Source organism: Colletotrichum gloeosporioides (assembly GCF_011800055.1).
Source record: "Colletotrichum gloeosporioides strain Lc1 chromosome Unknown consensus_16, whole genome shotgun sequence".
Lineage (NCBI taxonomy): Eukaryota > Fungi > Ascomycota > Sordariomycetes > Glomerellales > Glomerellaceae > Colletotrichum > Colletotrichum gloeosporioides.
In genome coordinates, this window is record NW_025544661.1 from 512,070 (window position 1) to 530,935 (window position 18,866).

Below are 18,866 nucleotides of genomic sequence, written 5' to 3' on the forward strand. Positions count from 1 at the left end.
TATACATCACAATGGCTCTTTCAGATGCGATCCAGCTTCTCGGATGCGGGCTGCTGCCAACGCCACTCGGCCTTCTTGCCGTACTCGGGGTCCTTTATCTCTTATACAAACGGTTACTATTACCCCGGCCCCTTCCGGGTATTCCGTACAATCCGGAGTCAGCCCACAAAATCCTGGGGGATGCCCCAGACATGCTGCGGGAGGTCAGCGTCACCAGAGAGCTCAACGCGTGGCTACTCAAGCAGGTGAACACCTTGCAGACACCCCTATCCCAGGTGTTTGTGGATCCCTTTTCGAAGCCCTGGGTACTTCTCGCCGACGCCATCGAAGCCCAGGATGTCATGATGCGGCGGCCCGAGTTCGACCGGTCGGACTTTATCACCGACGGGCTGGGCCCGGTGGGCGCCTTTCATGCCCGGATGAAGAGAGGCCAGACCTGGAAGCAAACAAGAGCCTGGCTGCAGGATCTCATGACCCCCAGCTTTCTGAATGGGACGGTCGGCCCCGTCATGTACGACAATGCGCTTCATCTCGTCCACTTCTGGGAGATGAAAGCCCGCTTGGGCAGTGGGCGACCGTTTGACGTCAACGAGGATCTGAATCACAACGCTCTCGACGGCATGCTCTCCTTCGTGTTTGACAAGCACTTTGAGCACACTGCTCTGGGTCCCCAGTTCAAGGCTCTCTATCGGCTAGACCCCTCAAGCATCGAGATCGGGACAGACGGAGAGGCCAAATTTCCCGAGGCACCGGTTCATGAGTTCATTTCTGCACTTTATGAAACGGTTGAAGGCATTGACGAAGTGACCAAGTCTATGTTCCCGTGGCTGAAGACATGGTGGATCAACCAGACACCGAAGTTTAGGAAGCTAGTAGCAGTGAAGAGACAAGTTGTGCGAGAACAAATCCAAGGCTCTCTTAGGAGGTTAGATGAGACGGGGGAAGCCAAGACGGCAGTGGAATACATGTTGATGCGTGAGCAGAGGACTGCGGAAAAAGAGGGCCGCAAACCTGATTTCGAGAATCCGATTTTGATGGACGAGGTAAGATTGAGAGCGCTCTCAAACACCAAGGCTTGGAAGCCCATCGATGTCAGGTACTGATGTGGAGAACAGATTGCAGGGCAGTTCATAGCTGGCTTACACACAACCAGCACGACACTCGCCTGGACATTCATCTACTTAACTCGACTCCCGGAAATCCAAGCCAAGCTGCGGCATGCGCTGCATACGGCCTACACCGATGCGCACAATCAATCTCGGACACCCACGCTAACCGAACTGAGCAAGACACGGGTGCCCTATCTTGAAGCTGTGTTGGAGGAAGCGCTCCGGCTGCATGCCACCAGCGTAGCACGGCAGGCAACCCGCGACACGGAGGTATTCGGCCATCGCATCCCCAAGGGCACAAACGTGGTCATAGTCGCCAACGGCCCGGGCTTCCACGCGCCATCCTTTGACGTGGACCCTAGCCGGCGCAATGCGACGGCCAAGACGACAGTGGGGTGGGATGAGGGGCGAGACATGAAGGCGTTCGACCCAGAGCGATGGCTCACACGCGGGGAAGTTGATGGAGCAGTAGAGTTCAACGCAAACGCGGCGCCACAAATCGCCTTTGGCATGGGTCCTCGCAGTTGTTGGGGTCGCCGACTGGCGTATCTAGAGCTGCGCATGGTTACGACTCTTGTGGTGTGGACATTTGACCTGCTCGAGGTCAGCCCATCACTTGCCGATCCCAAGGCCAGTTACGGGATAGTCCACAGGGCAGATCGGTGCTTTTTGAGACTCAGACCCCGGGTGGACATTCAGAAGAATGAGGAGTAAACACCGTTGAGATTGTTGCAATGTTACTCGGTGCCTCTTTTCCGGGTAAAAATGTCGAATGTTTCTTCCGCATTCCTTTCGTTATCAGCTTGGGAATAATGCAACCTCCGAGGAAAAATACTGTTTATGCATATGCACATAGTCAACGGAGATCCCGAGTTCTTACCGCGTGGAGGTTACTCGACTACTTATTGGTCGGAAACCGATGGGATGGATCAAATCCTTGCCTCGACCCAGGGTTGTAACATTTCTTCTTTCCTTTTGAAGCAAAAGCTGCCAGCAAAGTCGTCTGACATGACCCATTATTTAGACTCCGTACGCCGCGTAAAATTTTGCAAGGGATTTGGAGAATCTGCATTGCCACAGGTTTTCCTGCAGCCGTGATGACTCTAATCTGCCTGAGGGCAAGAGGCCGCCAAAGATGTTGCATCAACTAGGATACATTTACTGTGAATGCGAGCCCTGGAAGGCTGCATTTGGGAGTATTATTCTGGGATTCCAAGTAGTGAATTGTGATTTGACGTCCGCTCTCCACCCATCTCATGACGTGCTCCCTGGTGACGACGTCGCGGTCAGCAAGTATAAAGTATCTCGCGAAATATGCTCCGAAGCAATATTTGCCAAAATCGATACGCATCTCGAAAAGGCCTTGATCTGCGCTACGAGTAGCGCTCAGCGCGGGATGGAAAGCAATGTCACAAGGCTTTCGAAAGAAAGTGGAGGGGCGTGAAGTCGTATCCTCAAGTCAATGGTCTGATGGATTATCTAACTATGGTCTAGACTAGTGGTACAACAAAGGTTCCTGTATCCCTTCGACTGTGAGAGCCGATCGTGTCGCTTCCTGCAGAGACCACATTTGTCATGATGTCTGTACTGAGCTGGGTTGCTGGGTCAAAAAAAAGAATTGGCGATGACCAAAACCCACCTTCCTCGACAAATAAGGGATCCAGAGAAAGGTCAGGCAGCCTGAAAAAGCAAAGTCTCGAGTCATCTCCTCGAAGAAGACGATGTTGGTGAACACCTCTCAGGCGGCAGCGATGCCAGTACTTGCACCGAAGAGCCTCTCACGCCGCATGATGAGAATCAGAATAGCGGTGAGCCCTCCGGCGGCAATAACCAGCGTGTATGTCTGATCTATGGCTTTGACAATGGCATCGAGAACCCGGGTCCTGAGCTCTGCAGAGAGACCACGCACAAGGCTTGAGCGGGCACCCAGGATTGCAGCTTGAATGTCAGCTGAGGGTGTGTTGGGCAAGATCTGTTCGATCCTGTCTTGGCTAGAGTTGAGGAGGATGGCATTGGCGATGGCTAAGGAGAGGGTAATTCCGACAAATTGGGCAAGAGTGATGAAGCCGATGGCTGGAGGGATATCAAGCGGCTTCACAACCGTTTGAACGACTGAGAAGGAAGCTTGTAGAAACATGCCGACTCCAGCGCCGATGATCACCGTGTAACCATACACGCGGCTTGTGGGCGTATCTTGCTCCACAGTGTACATGAGCGCGCCTCCCACAACAACCAGAAGGCCGCCCACCAGATACCATGGCATGTAATATCCCAGCTTGGGCATCAGAGCGCCATTGCTGAAGACAATAACTACCATTACGACAATGAAGGGAAGCAGACGGACTCCTGCATCCAATGGGCCATCATTGCGGGTAAACTGGAAGAAAATAGGGACCATGTAAATGGGCACGAACGAGCCTGCGCCACCGGTAGCGCAGACTACAAACAGGATGAGGACAGAACGAGAGCGGAAGAACTGGATGGGGATGGTGCGTCGATCGGGTGTGGTGAAGATGTTGAAGACTTGCTGGACGCCAAGGATAATGAAGAGAACCCCGGTAACAACGAACAACGCAATGATGCGGCCAGAGTCCCACGGGTATACAACGCCACCCAAGTTGACTGCCAGAATCAAGGCGGTGAGCGCTCCCGCTTGGAGAGTGAAACCGGCATAGTCCACCTCGACGAAACGAGACCGGAGCGACGCTCCAGGGCGAGGGTCTTTGCTCGGGATCAAGAAGATGTAGAAAGGTGCGCACACGGCGCCGATGAAAAGGTTGATGTAAAAGGCCCAGCGCCAACCAACTGAAGATTCGCTGAAGGCGCCGCCGATGACGGGGCCGAGAACGATGCCGAGACCCCATGTAAGACCGGTGCTGGAGACATACAGAGGGCGCTCAGCCATGGTGGTGGTGGTAGAAATGAGTGTCATGCAGCCGACATACAATCCCGAACCGCCAGCTCCAGCGATGGCGCGACCCAGAATCATCACATCCATGGTCGGCGCAGCGCCGCATATGACAGAGCCGACCTCAAAAAGAACAACGTGGAAAATGTACAGCCACTTTGGGTTGAACTGGCTGTACAGGCGGCCCCAAGCCAGATTGGTCGCAGTTGCGGTGAGAAGAAAGGCAACACTGAGCCATGAGAGTTTCTGAATGTTGCCAAACTCCAAAATGATGACTGGCTGCAGGTCGGCAACCACGGTGTTGTCTAGAGCGTAGATGAAGGTAGAAAGCAAGATTGAAATGATGGTAAGATACCATTTCCAGCCGCTGATGTCACGCGGAGGAGCCTCCGGTTGCAAGGTGGTCTCGGAGCTGTCTGGCGCTTGTTGTGATTGCTTCTCTTCATCTTTTGAGCCGTTTTCTGCCGGACTCGTTGAGCCTTCCTTGGACGTGGTGATGTCACCCAGGCTGGTGTCGCCCGAGCTGTCTTTCCCTTCGTCAATCACCGCCATTGAATTGTTTTGACGGATGAACTGTGAATCGTGACTACCAGATGAAAGAAACGTGAAGGAATGAAGTATGATGTCGTGAGTTGATGAGTAAAAAGTGGTAGAAAAGAATTGAAGGTCTATTTATCCTGATTTCTCAACTACATCTTGGGTATTGATGTCTTGAAGTCTTAGATATTAATAAGCCTTTTGATGAAGCTTTCATCAGAATGGCCCTTACTGGCCTTGAATTATCCCGATGCCCATCTTGTCAACAGTCAACACACGGCTGATCGACGCTACGGCACTTTCAGCAATCTCAGACAGGCTTGGTCAGATTTGTAAAGTCGGGATTGAATTCGGCCGGTCGACAGGGGGGAAGTAGACGAAGGGTTTGCGTGTCCGTGTCTCTCAATCAAACATCAGGTGGTTCTAGGGCCGGCCCGCGTCGCCATATGCGTCCCTCGGCCGTTGGTTCGTCGACGAACGGGGTGGTATTCAAGGGAGGTAGCAGTGCATCTTACCACGCCTTATCAAGGCAGGCATATGGGTGGGGTGGGGAGAACGGCTGTTGGCCGTGGGAACAACGGTATGCATCCGGCGAAAGTTTAAATCCAGACCCCTAATGATTGAACGCAAGGGGCTGTTGGTATCCGACGCGACACTTTCCTGAACGAGACTGACTGGGATGTGAATTGTAGCCTGGCTATATGTCAGAGCGGCATGGCAGCCATCCTAATGCGACATGAAAGGTCTTGTAATCTGTTTTCACGTTCGGAGTATCATCGGAGCTGAGTGCAGAACCCCGGGATGCCTCCCAAACACAAGACTGAGCTAGCTGTGTCCTCTACATGATTATCGCCAGGCCACATAGATAAGGGACTTCATCACAAAGTGCTCTCCTGTGAATTGGCTTTCTTTGAACTCAGTGTCCTTACTCGTTCATGTGCCTGATGAGACTTGTCTAGGCCCAGTTTGATCCAAAGTGATGAAGCAGCGGCTTTCTCAGCTCTATACGAGTGCCCGTGTCTCTATTTCCACGGCTCGTCTACGCCATGCCCGGCTTCCATCACACTTTGATTTCAGCGGCGTAAGTGCGCCTCCACCAAGCCCATCAGCCCTTCGGGACGAACAGAACGGATCTCATATCTCTCATCCGCCTGCTTCAGCAGAGCCTCGAACTCATCCGCAGTACGCAGCTTACCACCAAAGCCCACCAGCATGATTAAATCAATCTGACGCATGCCTCGTTCCACGTCGCGCGTAAGCACGCCCTGCTCTGGCAAGATCATGTCGTTGATAAGCAACGGCGTGCCGGGTTTGGAGCGCTCGAGACCAGGGACGAGGGCGCGGAACATGTCAACGACGCGGGCATCACACCAGTTGAGCGCACACGCACGCAAAATGAAGGCCGCAGCATCGCCAACAGGCTGCGGGTCGAAGAAGCTGTGCTGCATGAAGGTGACGCGTCCGCGAGTGTCGTCGGTGAGGAGTGATTGACCTGCTACGTGCATGTCGGCTGAGTCTTGGACGATGAAATTGAGGTTGGGGAAGCTCTGTGTTGACGAGTGAGAAAACATGGTCACGAAAATTAGGGAGAATGTGAGAGTTGCTTTCTTACGTTTGCTAAAGTAATGGAGACCTTGCCGCTGCCACCGCCAACATCGACGACGGTTCCGTTCAGATTGCCCCATGGAAAGGAGTCTTTCAGAGCATCAATGTTGAGGTTCACTTTTACGCGTTAGTCTAGAGCATCCCACTCCGATCAGACAAATCCCAAATCTGGGAGCAAAGAAGCGGCGCAAAACACTGATAGGAAGGAAAAGGGGCTCTACATTTGGCCCAGCCTGCCATGGCTTTGGCAAAACGGATAGAACGCTGGGTGTCCTTCTCGTAGAAGTTGAAGATCGGAAGGCCATGCCTGGTCGTAAAAGGAGTTACGGCACTGTCATAGCTCTTGGGTGATACCTTGACATTGTCTGCGGCGGCAGTGGCCGCTTTGAACATCTCGTCAAGTCTGCTCGAAGCCATTAGTAAACAGCATGTTGAGGCATCCCGTCATATTCGTTGGTAGCTTACGTGTAATGAAGCGTTGCACGAATCTCCACGTCTTTGTGCAAAAGGTACGAGCTGGGATTGTGGGCGACATATCCAGGCGTTGGCTCTCGGAAGATGGACTCGGTCGCGAGGAGGCGAACAATGCGGGTCGTTCTGTCGAGATCAACGCCAGCCCGCTCGGCCAATTCTTCCAGTGAGATCTTTCCCTCGGCAGGGACAATACTGAAGAACTCAAAGTCGAGAGCTACTGAGACTGCGGCGAGCTCGTATCCCTGGCAGGCGAGATTGCGGAAGTGTCGCTTCGGGCCTTCGACCAGATACTGGAGGTCTTCCAAGGATCGCTTCAGCTCTCCCTGAAGCTTGGCATAGTCGAGAGTCTCGGGACGGGTGGTGTCATTGGATGCAAAGGTAGGCTGCTCAAGGTTGTTGGCATTCAAGTACTTGACTATGCGCTGAGTTTGTTGTACAATATCCTCGGCAACGGCGAGGAGCCCGCTAGCATGAGCGCCGTTACTTTGCGATGGCATGATGAAATTGGGGCAAGCTGTCTTCAGAATAGAAGGCCAATATCGATCTTGGAAACTGATTTTCTATGAATGCCCCAAGACTAATAAGCATAGTACATTTATACACGTTGACTTTGCATGCAGTATCAAACTAGCGCGCTGGGACAAGTCCAAAACCGTCTAGATTGGGCTTCTTGTGACTTCGGGCGTCATGCCGTTTCGATAATTCCTGAGTCAATGCCCAGCCGGAGAGCCAAGTTACATTACACAATTTGAATGCACGAGGCCATGCATTGCCCGTCTCTTGCGCAAACAGTGGTTTCTCATTTGAGCGGACAAGAGGGGTATCGTAAACTGCGCCGCTTGTTGGCGTTGGCTGTCAAGGGAAGCTTACGATACATCAGATTCGTTATCCCTCAGAAACCTAAAGTGATGTAGGATTCTCAAGGACACTGGAACCGCTGCGCAACATGGTTTCATGGACGCCGTTGGCATGCAGCTCGAAACCCACAGCATCGCAACCAACGTCGGCCGATGTTTCGCGGGCAGAATTTAAACGACTGCGCTTCCCATCTCAAACCCCACTACGCATGCAGCACTGCGCTGGTTTCTGATCAGTCGATACTTATTACCAACCAACAACCGGATAATGTAAGTTTCGGGCATAGGTTGCTTAGATTGTACAAACGGCCGATATTTCACGGCTCATTTTGTAGCAACGCGCGTATCAATACCTCGCTACGAATCTGCCCGCGTGATATAGTTTTTTTTTTCGAGATGCACGAGCCCGGCCGTTCACCCGGCCGACGAGGAGTTGTGATGCGAGTTTGCGGCGAAGTGCGTCCCTTTGACGATCTTCGTCGAAGCCCCAGCGACACACTTCACAGTGCCCCAACGAAAACTCTCGTGTTGGCTCAAAGCCGTTATCTCGCTAGCCGCCGGTGCCGCCTGCGGGGTGCTCTTTAAAAAGATTCTGCAAAGCATGGAGCCTCAGGTTCCATGAAGTATCAGTCGTGGATATCATTTCAATGTTCATGCGCCCAACTCTTACATTTCTGAAGTCCGTGAGATCAATACCATCAAAAAGCGGGACATTAGCACCTGAATTGAGGGCCATCGTCAACGTGTGACATAGCCAACAGCATCTGAGCGTCTTCTGGCTGCCAAGAAGAAGACAATATACAACAACAGTCAAGCCTACTCTACCTAGACTTGCAACACGTAACGCCATGAGTGAGACGCGTCAACCAGAGCCGGTAGCCATCGTGGGCATGGGTAAGTCCCTCCCCTCACCTTTCTCGACCCGCATGCTAATGGTATGCCTAAGGTTGCCGCTGGGCGGGAGGCATTCGCGATACATCTGGGCTCTGGGAATTCCTCATCAACAAGCGATCCGGTTACCAGGACTGGGCTGAGCCTCGATTTTCGGCTAAGGGGTTCTACCATCCCAACCCAGAACGCCCCGGGACCACGGCAGCAAAGGGCGGATACGTGGTGACTGACGATCCGCGCCTCTTCGATCCCGCCTTCTTCGGTATCTCGGGCCTTGAGGCCGAGACCATGGATCCCTCACAACGGAAGCTTCTGGAGGTCATCTATGAAGCGTTTGAGAGTGCTGGTGACACATGGGAGAGTGTCAACGGAACCCGTACGGGCGTCTACGTTGCCGACATATCCTATGACAACGCGTATGCGCAGACGCGTGACTGGGAGTATGCGAGGCCACACGCCACCACAGGCGTCTGTCACAATATTCTTAGCAACCGCATCAACTACATATTTAACCTCCTCGGCCCTAGGTAAGTCTCGATAGACTTTTCTCCTGAACAAATCTAACATGAATAGCGTCACGCTTGACAGCGCCTGCACATCGGCTTTGTACGCGCTACATTTCGCCATCCAGGCAATACGCGATGGCGACTGCGACTCAGCCATCGTCGCAACGGCAAACTGGATCATGGATCCGGCCATGCAGATCGCCATGGACAAGCTGGGCGCGCTCTCGGGCACGTCCATGAGCCACGCCTTTGATGCCTCGGCCGATGGCTACGCCCGCGGCGAGGGATTTGCAGCTATCTATCTCAAGAAGCCGGATACAGCCATCCGAGACGGATCTCCTATCCGAGCTTTGGTTCGCGGAAGTGCGATCGGTGCCAACGGTCGGTCAAGCGGCATTACCCACCCCAGCGGCGTCGCGCAGGAGGGAATTATCCGCAAGGCGTACGTCAACGCTGGTAATCTGCCGCCCTCGGAGACGATATTCCTCGAGTGCCACGGCACAGGAACGCGTGTTGGTGATCCTCTCGAAGTGGAGGCTGCGGGCAAGGTCTTCGGGCCCGGCCGGTCGGATGCTGAGGAAGACCGGCTGCTGATCGGGTCCGTCAAGACCAACCTGGGCCATACCGAGGGCGCGGCAGCACTCGCAGGTATCTTCAAAGCAGTCCTGGCGCTCGAAGAGGGTGTCATTCCACCAAGTATTGGTGTCAAGACGCTAAATCCCCGCATCGACTTTGATAAGGCCAAAGCCAAGGTTGTCACCGAGGTCATCCCCTGGCCTGAGGGCAAGCTGCGGCGGGCGAGTGTCACGTCTGCCGGCTTCGGTGGTTCTATCGGACATTGTATCATCGACCATGTCAACATTGTTTACCCAGATTATGTCAAGCCAGGTATCCGGAGCAAGGTCGTAGCCAATGGAAACGGCGTCACCAATGGATCGGTCAAGAACGGCATCAGCAATGGCACCAGCAACGGCAACTCTCACGCCAATGGTCACAATGGTCACAATGGCCACAACGGACTCAACGGTGCGAATGGCACCAACGGCACCAGCGACGTGGGGGAGAACGGTGTCGGGAACGGGAGTCATGAGACTCCATCCCTGCATTCGCCTATCCTCAGCAAACCGAAAGCAACTAGAAAGGCTGATGCTGACACTCGTCAACTTGTTCTGCTCCCCTTCTCGGCTCAAAACGAGACTTCCTTGAATGCCAACATTGCCGCACTATCCTCCGTTGCGAATCGCCACTCTCTGGCAGACATCGCTTACACCCTCAGCGCCCGGCGCTCCAAGCTCGGCCAACGCACATTCCGAATCGTCGATAAAAATGTTGTTACGGCAGGGCTGCAAGCAACTGCTCTCAAATTCTCTTCCAATCCATCTGAAACGCCACGTCTAGGGTTTGTCTTCACTGGCCAGGGAGCACAGTGGCACGCCATGGGTGCCCAGCTGTTCGAATATGCCGCCTTCCGTGTTGCTATTGAACATCTAGACCATGTCATCACCTCCTTGCCAGGTGGCTCACCTTCCTGGACACTCGTTAATATTCTTTCCGGCCACTCCGATGCCGACCGGGTCAATTCCCCTGACGTCTCGCAGCCCATATGCACAGCCGTCCAGATTGGTCTTGTGGACCTGCTCGCTTCATGGGGTGTTCGTCCCTATGGCGTCGTCGGCCACTCTTCCGGTGAGATGGCTGCCGCTTATGCCGCGGGCTACATCACGGCGGCCGAGGCAATCACAATTGCGTATTACCGTGGAGTAGCTGTCTCCCGTAACAAGAGCAAGGGCGCTATGCTTGCTGTCGGCGTAGGTCATGACGAGGCGGCCGAGTATCTAAAGGGTCTCGAGCATGATGTCAAGATTGCGGCCATCAACTCGCCGGGCAGTGTCACGCTTTCTGGAGAGCAGGAGGCCGTCCAACAGCTTGCTGCAACTCTGACCGAGAAAAACGTCTTCAATCGGCTACTTAAGACAGGAGGCAATGCGTACCATTCGCATCACATGGCTGCGCTGGGCTCCCAGTATCAGGACCTGCTGGAGGGCGGCATGAAGCATTTGGAGACTATCAAGCTGCGCGAGAACCAGCATCGATATGCCCCGGTACCTTGGACGTCATCCGTAACGCCAAACAAGATGGCTGACGCCGACTCGTCTTACTGGCGCGCCAACCTCGAGTCCCCCGTGCGTTTTTCCGAGGCCGTCACCAAGCTCCTTGAGCTGGAAGGCCTGGAAATTGGGGCGCTGGTAGAGATCGGACCGCACCCGGCGCTGAAAAGCCCGCTTGACCAAATCGCTAAGAGCATCGGCAAGAAAATTCCACACGTCGGATCCTTGAAACGCGGCGAAGACGGCCGTGTATCAATGCTGCAGCTCGCTGGGTCTCTGTTCGGTCTGAACGCCGAGATCGACCTGGTCGCCGTGAACTCAATCGACGACCACGAACCAGGGACTCTATCTCACGGTGTCATGGCCAAAGATCTCCCGCCTTACCAGTACACCTACGGACCCGTCAGCTACTACGAGGGCCGCGCCAGCAAGGAGTTCCGGCTCCGCAGCGTGCCGAGGCACGACCTCATCGGGTCCAAGGTATCCGGCAACGCGAAGCTGCGGCCGCAGTTCCGGAACGTTCTGCGGCTCAAAGACCTGCCGTGGCTCGAGCACCACCGTCTGCTTCCGGATGTCGTTTTTCCCGCTGCCGGGTACATGGCGATGGCGATGGTGGCTTCCTCCCAGATCCACGAAGAGTCTGCAGATGCGCTGCCCATCGCGGGACACTCGCTACGTAATGTGGACATTAAGACAGCACTTAAGATTCCGGAAGACCAGCCAGGGATTGAGGTCATGCTGAGCTTGGAGTTGCCCGATCAGGCAACGGCTCGCGAGCCGACGTGGGCCAGTTTCTCTGTCAGCTCTGTTGCGCGTGACTCGAATCAGTGGACGGAACATTGCACCGGCCAGGTCCGCACCGACATTGCGGAAGCGGTGAGTCCGGATGAGATGAGCATCAGCTCGACCGATGAGTCCCGGGCTGTGGATTCGCGCGCCTGGTACAAGACGTTCTCTTCCATCGGCCTCGGGTACGGCCCCGCGTTCCAGGCACTGTCGGAAATGCGTGCTGCTCCAGACAAGGGGTTGGTGTCGGCCAAGTTGGGCCTCAAGACGACGTCTGGCACCGTCAAGGGAGGAGAGTCGACTTACCCGATCCATCCTGCCTCGCTGGACGCCATGATCCAGCTTGGCCTCGTCGCCTGCCACGGCGGCCAAACCGACCGAGCCACCACAGCCTTCGTGCCAACCCACGTCTCGGAGCTCCATGTAAGAGCCGGAAAAGATCTTCATGATAGCGATTGGGGAACTGCCATCGCCCATGGCGAGTTCCGTGGTCTTCGATCGGCATACATTCAGCTCCAGCTTCAAAGTCCTGCGGGTGGTTTGATGATTGACGTCAAGAACCTGCGCTGCACCAGCTACGCGCTACAAGATCGGTCTTCTGACGCTGAACAAGCCAAGGCCTTTTCCAGCCCGTTCACTCGCATGGTATATAAGCCTGACTTCCGTGCTCTGAGTAACCGTCAGGCTCGCGCGTTGTTCCCGCCGCCAGCAGAGAATGCTGCCCTTGTGCCGCTCCTCGACCGTCTGGAGACCTTGGCGGCACTCGTTGCCATTGATGTGTATGAAATCCATATCGCTGGTAGCAAGGCGGTGTCGGATACATCAGCTCCGGTTAGCCACTATATATCGTGGATCAAGAGACTCGTAGATGGGAGCCAAGCAGATACCATCACCAAGGCAAAGAACCTGTCCCCTCTTCAACGTCAAGAGGCCCTTAAGGATGCATACCAGAAGACAGGTGATGCCATCGAGGCGCAAGCTCTCCGGCGTCTTCACGATAACCTGGTAGACATGGTTCAAAATCGCAGGACTGGCGATGAAATCCTTGCGGAAGGTGGTTTGCTTGCAGATTTCTATGACAAGAGTCTGTTTCTCACCGGCGCACAACCCCAGCTGACCAGTCTTTTCGACCTCATCAGCCACACCAACCCGAACCTCCGGATACTGGAACTCAAGGGTGGAAAGGGCGACACGGCGCGCGTTGTACTAGCCGCACTCAGCAGCACAAAGGGTCTCAAACGCTACCAGGACTACACAGTGACCGACATCTCGGACGCCGCGCTTCAGCAGGCCCGGTCACAGCTTGCTGATCACGGCAGCGTCGAATTCTCCCTTCTTGACATGGAACAGGATCCTTTAGAGCAAGGCTATGAGTCGGCAGCCTACGATCTCATCGTCGCATCACAAGCCGTACACACCGCCTCATCCGTGACCAAGGCCTTGGGGAATATCCGAAAGCTGTTGCGTCCGGGGGGCAAGCTGGTGTTAGTCGAGGCTACCGAAAGCCGCAACAGCGCTTGGGTCGGCCTGATCGGCGGTGCGCAGGCTGGGTTCTGGCACGCCGTGCCGGATGGCCGGTCTGACGGCCCCTTTTTGAGTAATGCGGAGTGGGATACTGCTCTACGTGCGTCCGGCTTCTCGGGGGGCGAGATCGTGCTCGATGACTATACTCGCCCCTCGACGCACTCGACGGTGATTTTATCTACCCTCGTCGAGCCCGTTCCCGCGAAGTTGAATGCCGGCCCCCAGGTTATTCAACTGCTCCACGGAGATGAGGGTGTCACACCGCTCCTGAAGCGTCTGGCATCTACGCTGGAACGCCGTGGCTTGCTCGTGAAGACCACACCAATCGATGCTGCGATCACGGATATACCAAATAATGCGCGCGTGGTTGCGTCTTTAACCGGCAAGAACCTCCTCCTGGACGCCGATCAGCAACGTCTGGATATCTTCAAGTATCTAGCTCATCACACGTCTACCATGGTGTGGCTCACGTCCTCTGGCATGGCTCAGGGACGAAGCCCGGACGGCGCTGTGGTAAACGGTCTTCTTCGCACCATATCCACGGAGGCTCCAACTGCACGCTTCTTCTCAGTCGACGTGGATGCCGACAACTTCAACATCAGCGATGAAGACGAGCTGGAAGAGCTTGTCCGTGTTCTTGCAGACTACGAGCAAACACTACAGCAGCCGTCCAATCCCGATAGCTTCGAGGACCGGGAGTTTGACTGGCACAGCGGCCGTCTCTGGGTGAGCCGGTTGACCCCTGAGCCGGAGCTGGACGGATACTCTGATGTCTTCGTAATACCAGCCACCCGTGGCACCAAGATGTTGCCTTTCGACGGCCAAGGCCCCGTTCGCGCTGGTTTCGAGACACCGGGTATCCTTACCTCACTTTACTTCCGTCCAGACACAGAGCTACGCCGGCAGCCGCTGGCCCGCGACTGGATCGAGGTCAAAGTAGCCGCCGTCGGACTCAACTGGAAAGACCTGGTGCTCTGCACAGGCCGTTTCGATGGCAACAACCTGTCCTCCGAGTATTCCGGCGTTGTCACAGCCGCCGGCGCTGACTCAGGCTTTATCACTGGCGACCGGGTATACGGGCTTGGAAAGGGGCACTTTGGCAACTACGCCCGCGTTCCCGCGCGTCTTGCTCAGAAGGCTGCATCGGGCGATGACTTGACTGATCTCGCTACCCTTCCCGTGGTGTACATGACTGCTGTGTACGCTTTTGAGCATCTTACACGCCTACGGCAGGGACAAAAAGTGTTGATCCAGTCTGCGTCCGGCGGTGTTGGTCTTGGGGCGATACAGCTGGCGCGGGCCAAGGGCGCCGATGTCTTCGCCATGGCTGGCTCGAAGGACAAGATACGCTTCCTTATCGAGACAGTCGGTCTCAAGCCCTCGCACGTTTTCAAAGCGCGCGATTCTGCCGAGCTGGAGCGTGCCATATCCGCAACCGACAACCGCGGATTCGACATCGTCGTCAGTACCGCACAGGGCGACTGGCTATACGAAACAACAAAAGCGCTGGCACCCCTAGGCCACCTAATCGACATTGGCCGGCTGGACGTCAACAATGCTCGCGCTATTGGGTTAGAGCTATTCCAGAAGGGCGCCAGCTTTTCATCCTTTGATCTTGGTCATGTTGTCGAAACAGCCCCGGAACTTGGTGGTGATCTCATGGGTTCCGTCGATGAGCACCTCCGCGCCGGCCGCATCACTGCTGTCCGCCCTCTGGCCCCCTGGGACATCTCTCAGCTCGACCAGGCCCTAAACAACTTCTCCAAGGGCACACATACTGGCAAGTTGGTGGTGACGTTCCAGAACCCCACGGCCCCGGTTCGCATGATACCAGCATATCCGAGCGTCAGCTTCGACCCTGAAGCGTCATATGTCATCACTGGCGGGCTGAGCGGTCTCGGGCGGTCCATCATTCGGTGGATGGCGGACCGCGGGGCACGAGACATAGTAGTCCTCTCACGTCGGGGAGCTGCGGTTCCCGAGGCGCAGACCCTCATCGACTCCCTGGCCAAACGCGGCGTACGTATCCGACCACTCGCGTGTGACCTCAGTCAGCCAGTGCAAGTGGCGGATGCCATCACGCAGACAAGCGCTGAGCGGCTGTTGAAAGGCATCGTCCACTGCGCCGTGTCGTACCAAGACATCTCATTCGAGCGTCTATCTCTTGATGGCTGGCGCGACGGCCTCGCAGCCAAGGTCCTGGGCACCCGCAACCTACACGAAGCTACCAAGAACCTACCTCTCGACTTCTTCGTCATGACCACCTCCATCCTCTCCGTCCTGAGCTTCGCAACCCAGTCCGCCTACACAGCCTCCAACAACTTCCAAGACCAGTTCGCGCGCTACCGTCGCCGGCTAGGTTTGCCCGCCACCGCAGCCCAATTTGGTCTTGTCAACGATGTTGGCCACCTCAGCACCGACAATACCACACTCGAGCTCATGGCGCGGAACAAGGTTCTTACTCTACCCGAGAGCCACTTCCTCCGTCTGCTGGAGCCGGCTTTCTTGCCTCATGAGGATGTGGCCTCCGACCCCCTGGCCGCCGCCACATATGTGACGTACATGGACCCGGCGCATATGGCGGCGAAGGAACAGCAAGATGGGGAAGCGGGAATTCGCAGCGCAGCGCCGCCGCGGTGGTGGAGTGATGGGCGCGTGTCGCATGTTATGCGCGGGTTCTACGATGCCCTGCGCCATGGACGGGACAAGACGGCGGGCGGGTCGGCCGGGAATGCTGAAGATGGCCGGTCGGCGACGGCACAGACGCGGCGGAAGTTTGACGAGGCCGTGGGAGCTACGGTGGCAGCGGCACCCGGGACGACGGAACGGGGCGAACTGCGCGAGAAGGCGCTGGAGTTCGTCATGGCGAGCATCTCGGGCACGGTGGCGACGATGTTACTGTTGGATGAATCGGCAATCAACGCGGCCCGCGCCGTATCCGAACATGGGGTTGACAGTCTGATCGCAACGGAGTTACGCAGCTGGTTCCATATTGCGCTTGGGTCTAAAATCAGTATGGTTGATCTTCTGGATCCGCGGACGAGTATCAATGCGCTGGCTGCCAAGGTTGTTGATGCTGCTATTGAGGGAGAAGGAAAATAGGGGTAATTTGCTTTTGGGAAATGTTTGTTTTGGTTGGCGTGAATGGATGGATATACGTCTGTTAAAGGTAGATTGAAAACATTTAGAGAGTAGTAGTTTCATTTCAACGCGTCCTTACTATTACATCCTCAACTTCACGATGGGACTTTGGTAAGCTGTGTTTGACGCGCCCGATAGAATGCATCGTCTAATGTTGTTAGCCAATTGTATGAGCCGCATTTGTGTACACGAAAAAAGATCTCAATAACATTCGGTATGGATGTGCTGTTCATCCTGACATAAGCCAGCAGAACATGGGAGTTCATTGTAGCACCGATGGATACATTCAAAGTGTCGGGTAGAGCCGTTGATGATTGAATCAAGGATTGCATCGTAAGCTCTGGCCTTTCCCCGCAGTACATCTTACGGAATTGCTGATCAAGGACGGACGAACGTAATACTAATAATGCTTGGCGATAACAAGAAAATGGCACGAACGCAAGATGATGATAATGTAGTTATGAAGTGCAGACTAGGCTAAATACATGTGCTGCCCCTTTTCTTTCGCACGCGCTGATACCAGAGTTCCAACCCACGAGGGATCGAGCTGGTTTTGGGACGGTTCATTGCCGAGTGATTTGAATGTTCGACGATGTCTCACTGGTACTCGATGCAGATGGCGTCGCTGTTGACATCCATGACCTCAGCGATAGTGATGTTCTCAGCAATACCAGCCATCCACAAGACATGGTCAAGAGTGGTGGTGTTGCCGTTGTCGTTGAAGTAAGGCAGGAAAGCATTGACGCCGAGAGAAGAAGGTTGGACGCTGGACCAAAAGAATCCCTCAGCGACGTTGTTTCCACCAATGTCGGTCAAGCGTGACTCGTTCTGAGCCTGCCACTGCCACCAGATACGGTCCAGGTTGGTGTGGTGGAGGAAGAACAGCGGGTCTCCAGGGGAAAGGGAGGGGTCATCCATCTGTGGAGAACAACATCAGCACAAGGGGCGGATAAACTTATGAGCATGGAATTCACTTACGGTGCCACCGATGGCATAGTGTCCGCCAGTGTGAGGAGAGGCGCCCAGGCAGTTGTTGAAGTCCACGTAGTTGTCCAAGGCCAAGCAAGCATCGATGATCTTCTGGGCTGTCTGCTCGTACTGGTTCTGCTTGAAGAGACGGCTCAAGCACACGGGCTCCACGCGGTTGAGCTCGGTGTCAAGCGTCAGTCTAACGTTGGTGTAAGGACCGTCAGTGACGCAGCCGTTCTCGTCAAGAGTGGTGGAACCGAAGCCGGCCGTAGCGCTGCCGTTCAGAATGCTGGCGCTCTCCAGCGGGCCTTCGGCCTGTTCCGCTTGCTCGTCCCAATAGCTGGCCTTGATAAGCAACTATATTTGATAGTGGTGTTTTGTATAGCATGACTTACGGCATCGGTCCAGTGTAGCCACACTCATTTCGGAGGAAGGACTCTTGGACAGTCATGTACCAACGGTGCCACGGCAGGAAAGCCCCCTGGATACCAAATGCATATCAGCCATCGATGTTCCTACTTGGCCATAGGAAATCAGGTAAAGGAGACTTACGACAGAGTGGATGAACTGGGCCTGGGACACATGGGCAGCTTGGAGCTCCTCCCAGACCGTTGTGGAGCCCGCGTACCCAGTCTTGGCAGGGGCCTGGGCCGCATCCATCAAGCAAAGCGTCGAGCTAATGTACGATGTCTTCTCCCCATCAGTCAAGGCGGACCTGTAATTCCACTGCTGTAAGCCATTTTTCATCCCGCCAACATGTTCGTTCAGAAGTGGACATACCAAGACTTTCGGACAGACGGGTTCGTGCATGCTGCGCGCACCACCTCAGATGCACCGAGGGCGATAATTGCTTTGGCCAACAACTTGTTCATGATTGCGGTTTTGAGTGTCAACTAAACGATGTAATGATTGAATAAGTGGGTGAAGGAGCGATTTGCAAGAATGACTTGAGTTAGGCTGTAAAAGAATGTGATGATGAGCAAAGATAGAGAAGCTGTGCTTGCCGATATCAGCTTTAGACCGGAAGTCAGCGAGGTATTTATCGTCTTGCTATCTAGAACATGCATCCGTACACGAATTAGAACGTCTCTAGAGACATGACCGCTCATGAATCTCTTCGAGTAGCATTTTCTAGGTTACGCGGCAAGCCAAGCCGGGCAGACCGATCGTGTGCCGCTGGAATCGGCGTCTACACTAGACGCGGCGGTTCATCCGATGCACCTGTCAAATATCACCTTCACTGCGAGGCTCCGCGGGCTTAGCTGCAAGCATGTATACAACCTTGTTGCATGAAGACCCATCACGGGAGGAATGTAGTGCGTATGCTTAAATTTAGCTGCTGTCCCATGCTTCATAGTACTAGAGCGGTAGTGGCTGAGAGACATGACATGCTCCAGGGTCAGGGATGACTTGATTCTGGCTATATGCTACTGGATTCTAGTAGCCTCGCA

At 54.8% G+C, this 18,866-nt stretch overlaps 5 protein-coding genes across 5 annotated transcripts; 2 read left to right on the forward strand and 3 right to left on the reverse strand.

The window, feature by feature from the left end:
• Positions 1–11: 11 nt before the first annotated feature.
• On the forward strand, positions 12–1,823 carry GCG54_00012885 (Corytuberine synthase; the record flags this gene model as incomplete). The annotated part of the gene is made up of 2 exons (XM_045412752.1): positions 12–1,096; positions 1,154–1,823. The coding sequence occupies 2 exons, from the start codon at positions 12–14 to the stop codon at positions 1,821–1,823; spliced, it is 1,755 nt and encodes a 584-aa protein (XP_045268758.1).
• Positions 1,824–2,847: 1,024 nt separating this feature from the next.
• Positions 2,848–4,569, reverse strand: GCG54_00012886 (Efflux pump DEP3; the record flags this gene model as incomplete). Its single annotated transcript, XM_045412753.1, has 1 exon — positions 2,848–4,569. The coding sequence occupies one exon, from the start codon at positions 4,567–4,569 to the stop codon at positions 2,848–2,850; it is 1,722 nt and encodes a 573-aa protein (XP_045268759.1).
• Positions 4,570–5,627: 1,058 nt separating this feature from the next.
• On the reverse strand, positions 5,628–7,130 carry GCG54_00012887 (O-methyltransferase sol2; the record flags this gene model as incomplete). Its single annotated transcript, XM_045412754.1, has 4 exons — positions 5,628–6,101; positions 6,167–6,276; positions 6,381–6,565; positions 6,625–7,130. The coding sequence occupies 4 exons, from the start codon at positions 7,128–7,130 to the stop codon at positions 5,628–5,630; spliced, it is 1,275 nt and encodes a 424-aa protein (XP_045268760.1).
• Positions 7,131–8,338: 1,208 nt separating this feature from the next.
• Positions 8,339–16,407, forward strand: GCG54_00012888 (Prosolanapyrone synthase; the record flags this gene model as incomplete). The annotated part of the gene is made up of 3 exons (XM_045412755.1): positions 8,339–8,384; positions 8,437–8,908; positions 8,955–16,407. 3 exons carry the CDS (start codon positions 8,339–8,341, stop codon positions 16,405–16,407), a joined length of 7,971 nt encoding a protein of 2,656 aa, XP_045268761.1.
• Positions 16,408–17,043: 636 nt separating this feature from the next.
• On the reverse strand, positions 17,044–18,287 carry GCG54_00012889 (Tyrosinase ustQ; the record flags this gene model as incomplete). The annotated part of the gene is made up of 5 exons (XM_045412756.1): positions 17,044–17,364; positions 17,425–17,755; positions 17,811–17,896; positions 17,968–18,130; positions 18,196–18,287. 5 exons carry the CDS (start codon positions 18,285–18,287, stop codon positions 17,044–17,046), a joined length of 993 nt encoding a protein of 330 aa, XP_045268762.1.
• Between the last annotated feature and the right edge of the window lie 579 nt (positions 18,288–18,866).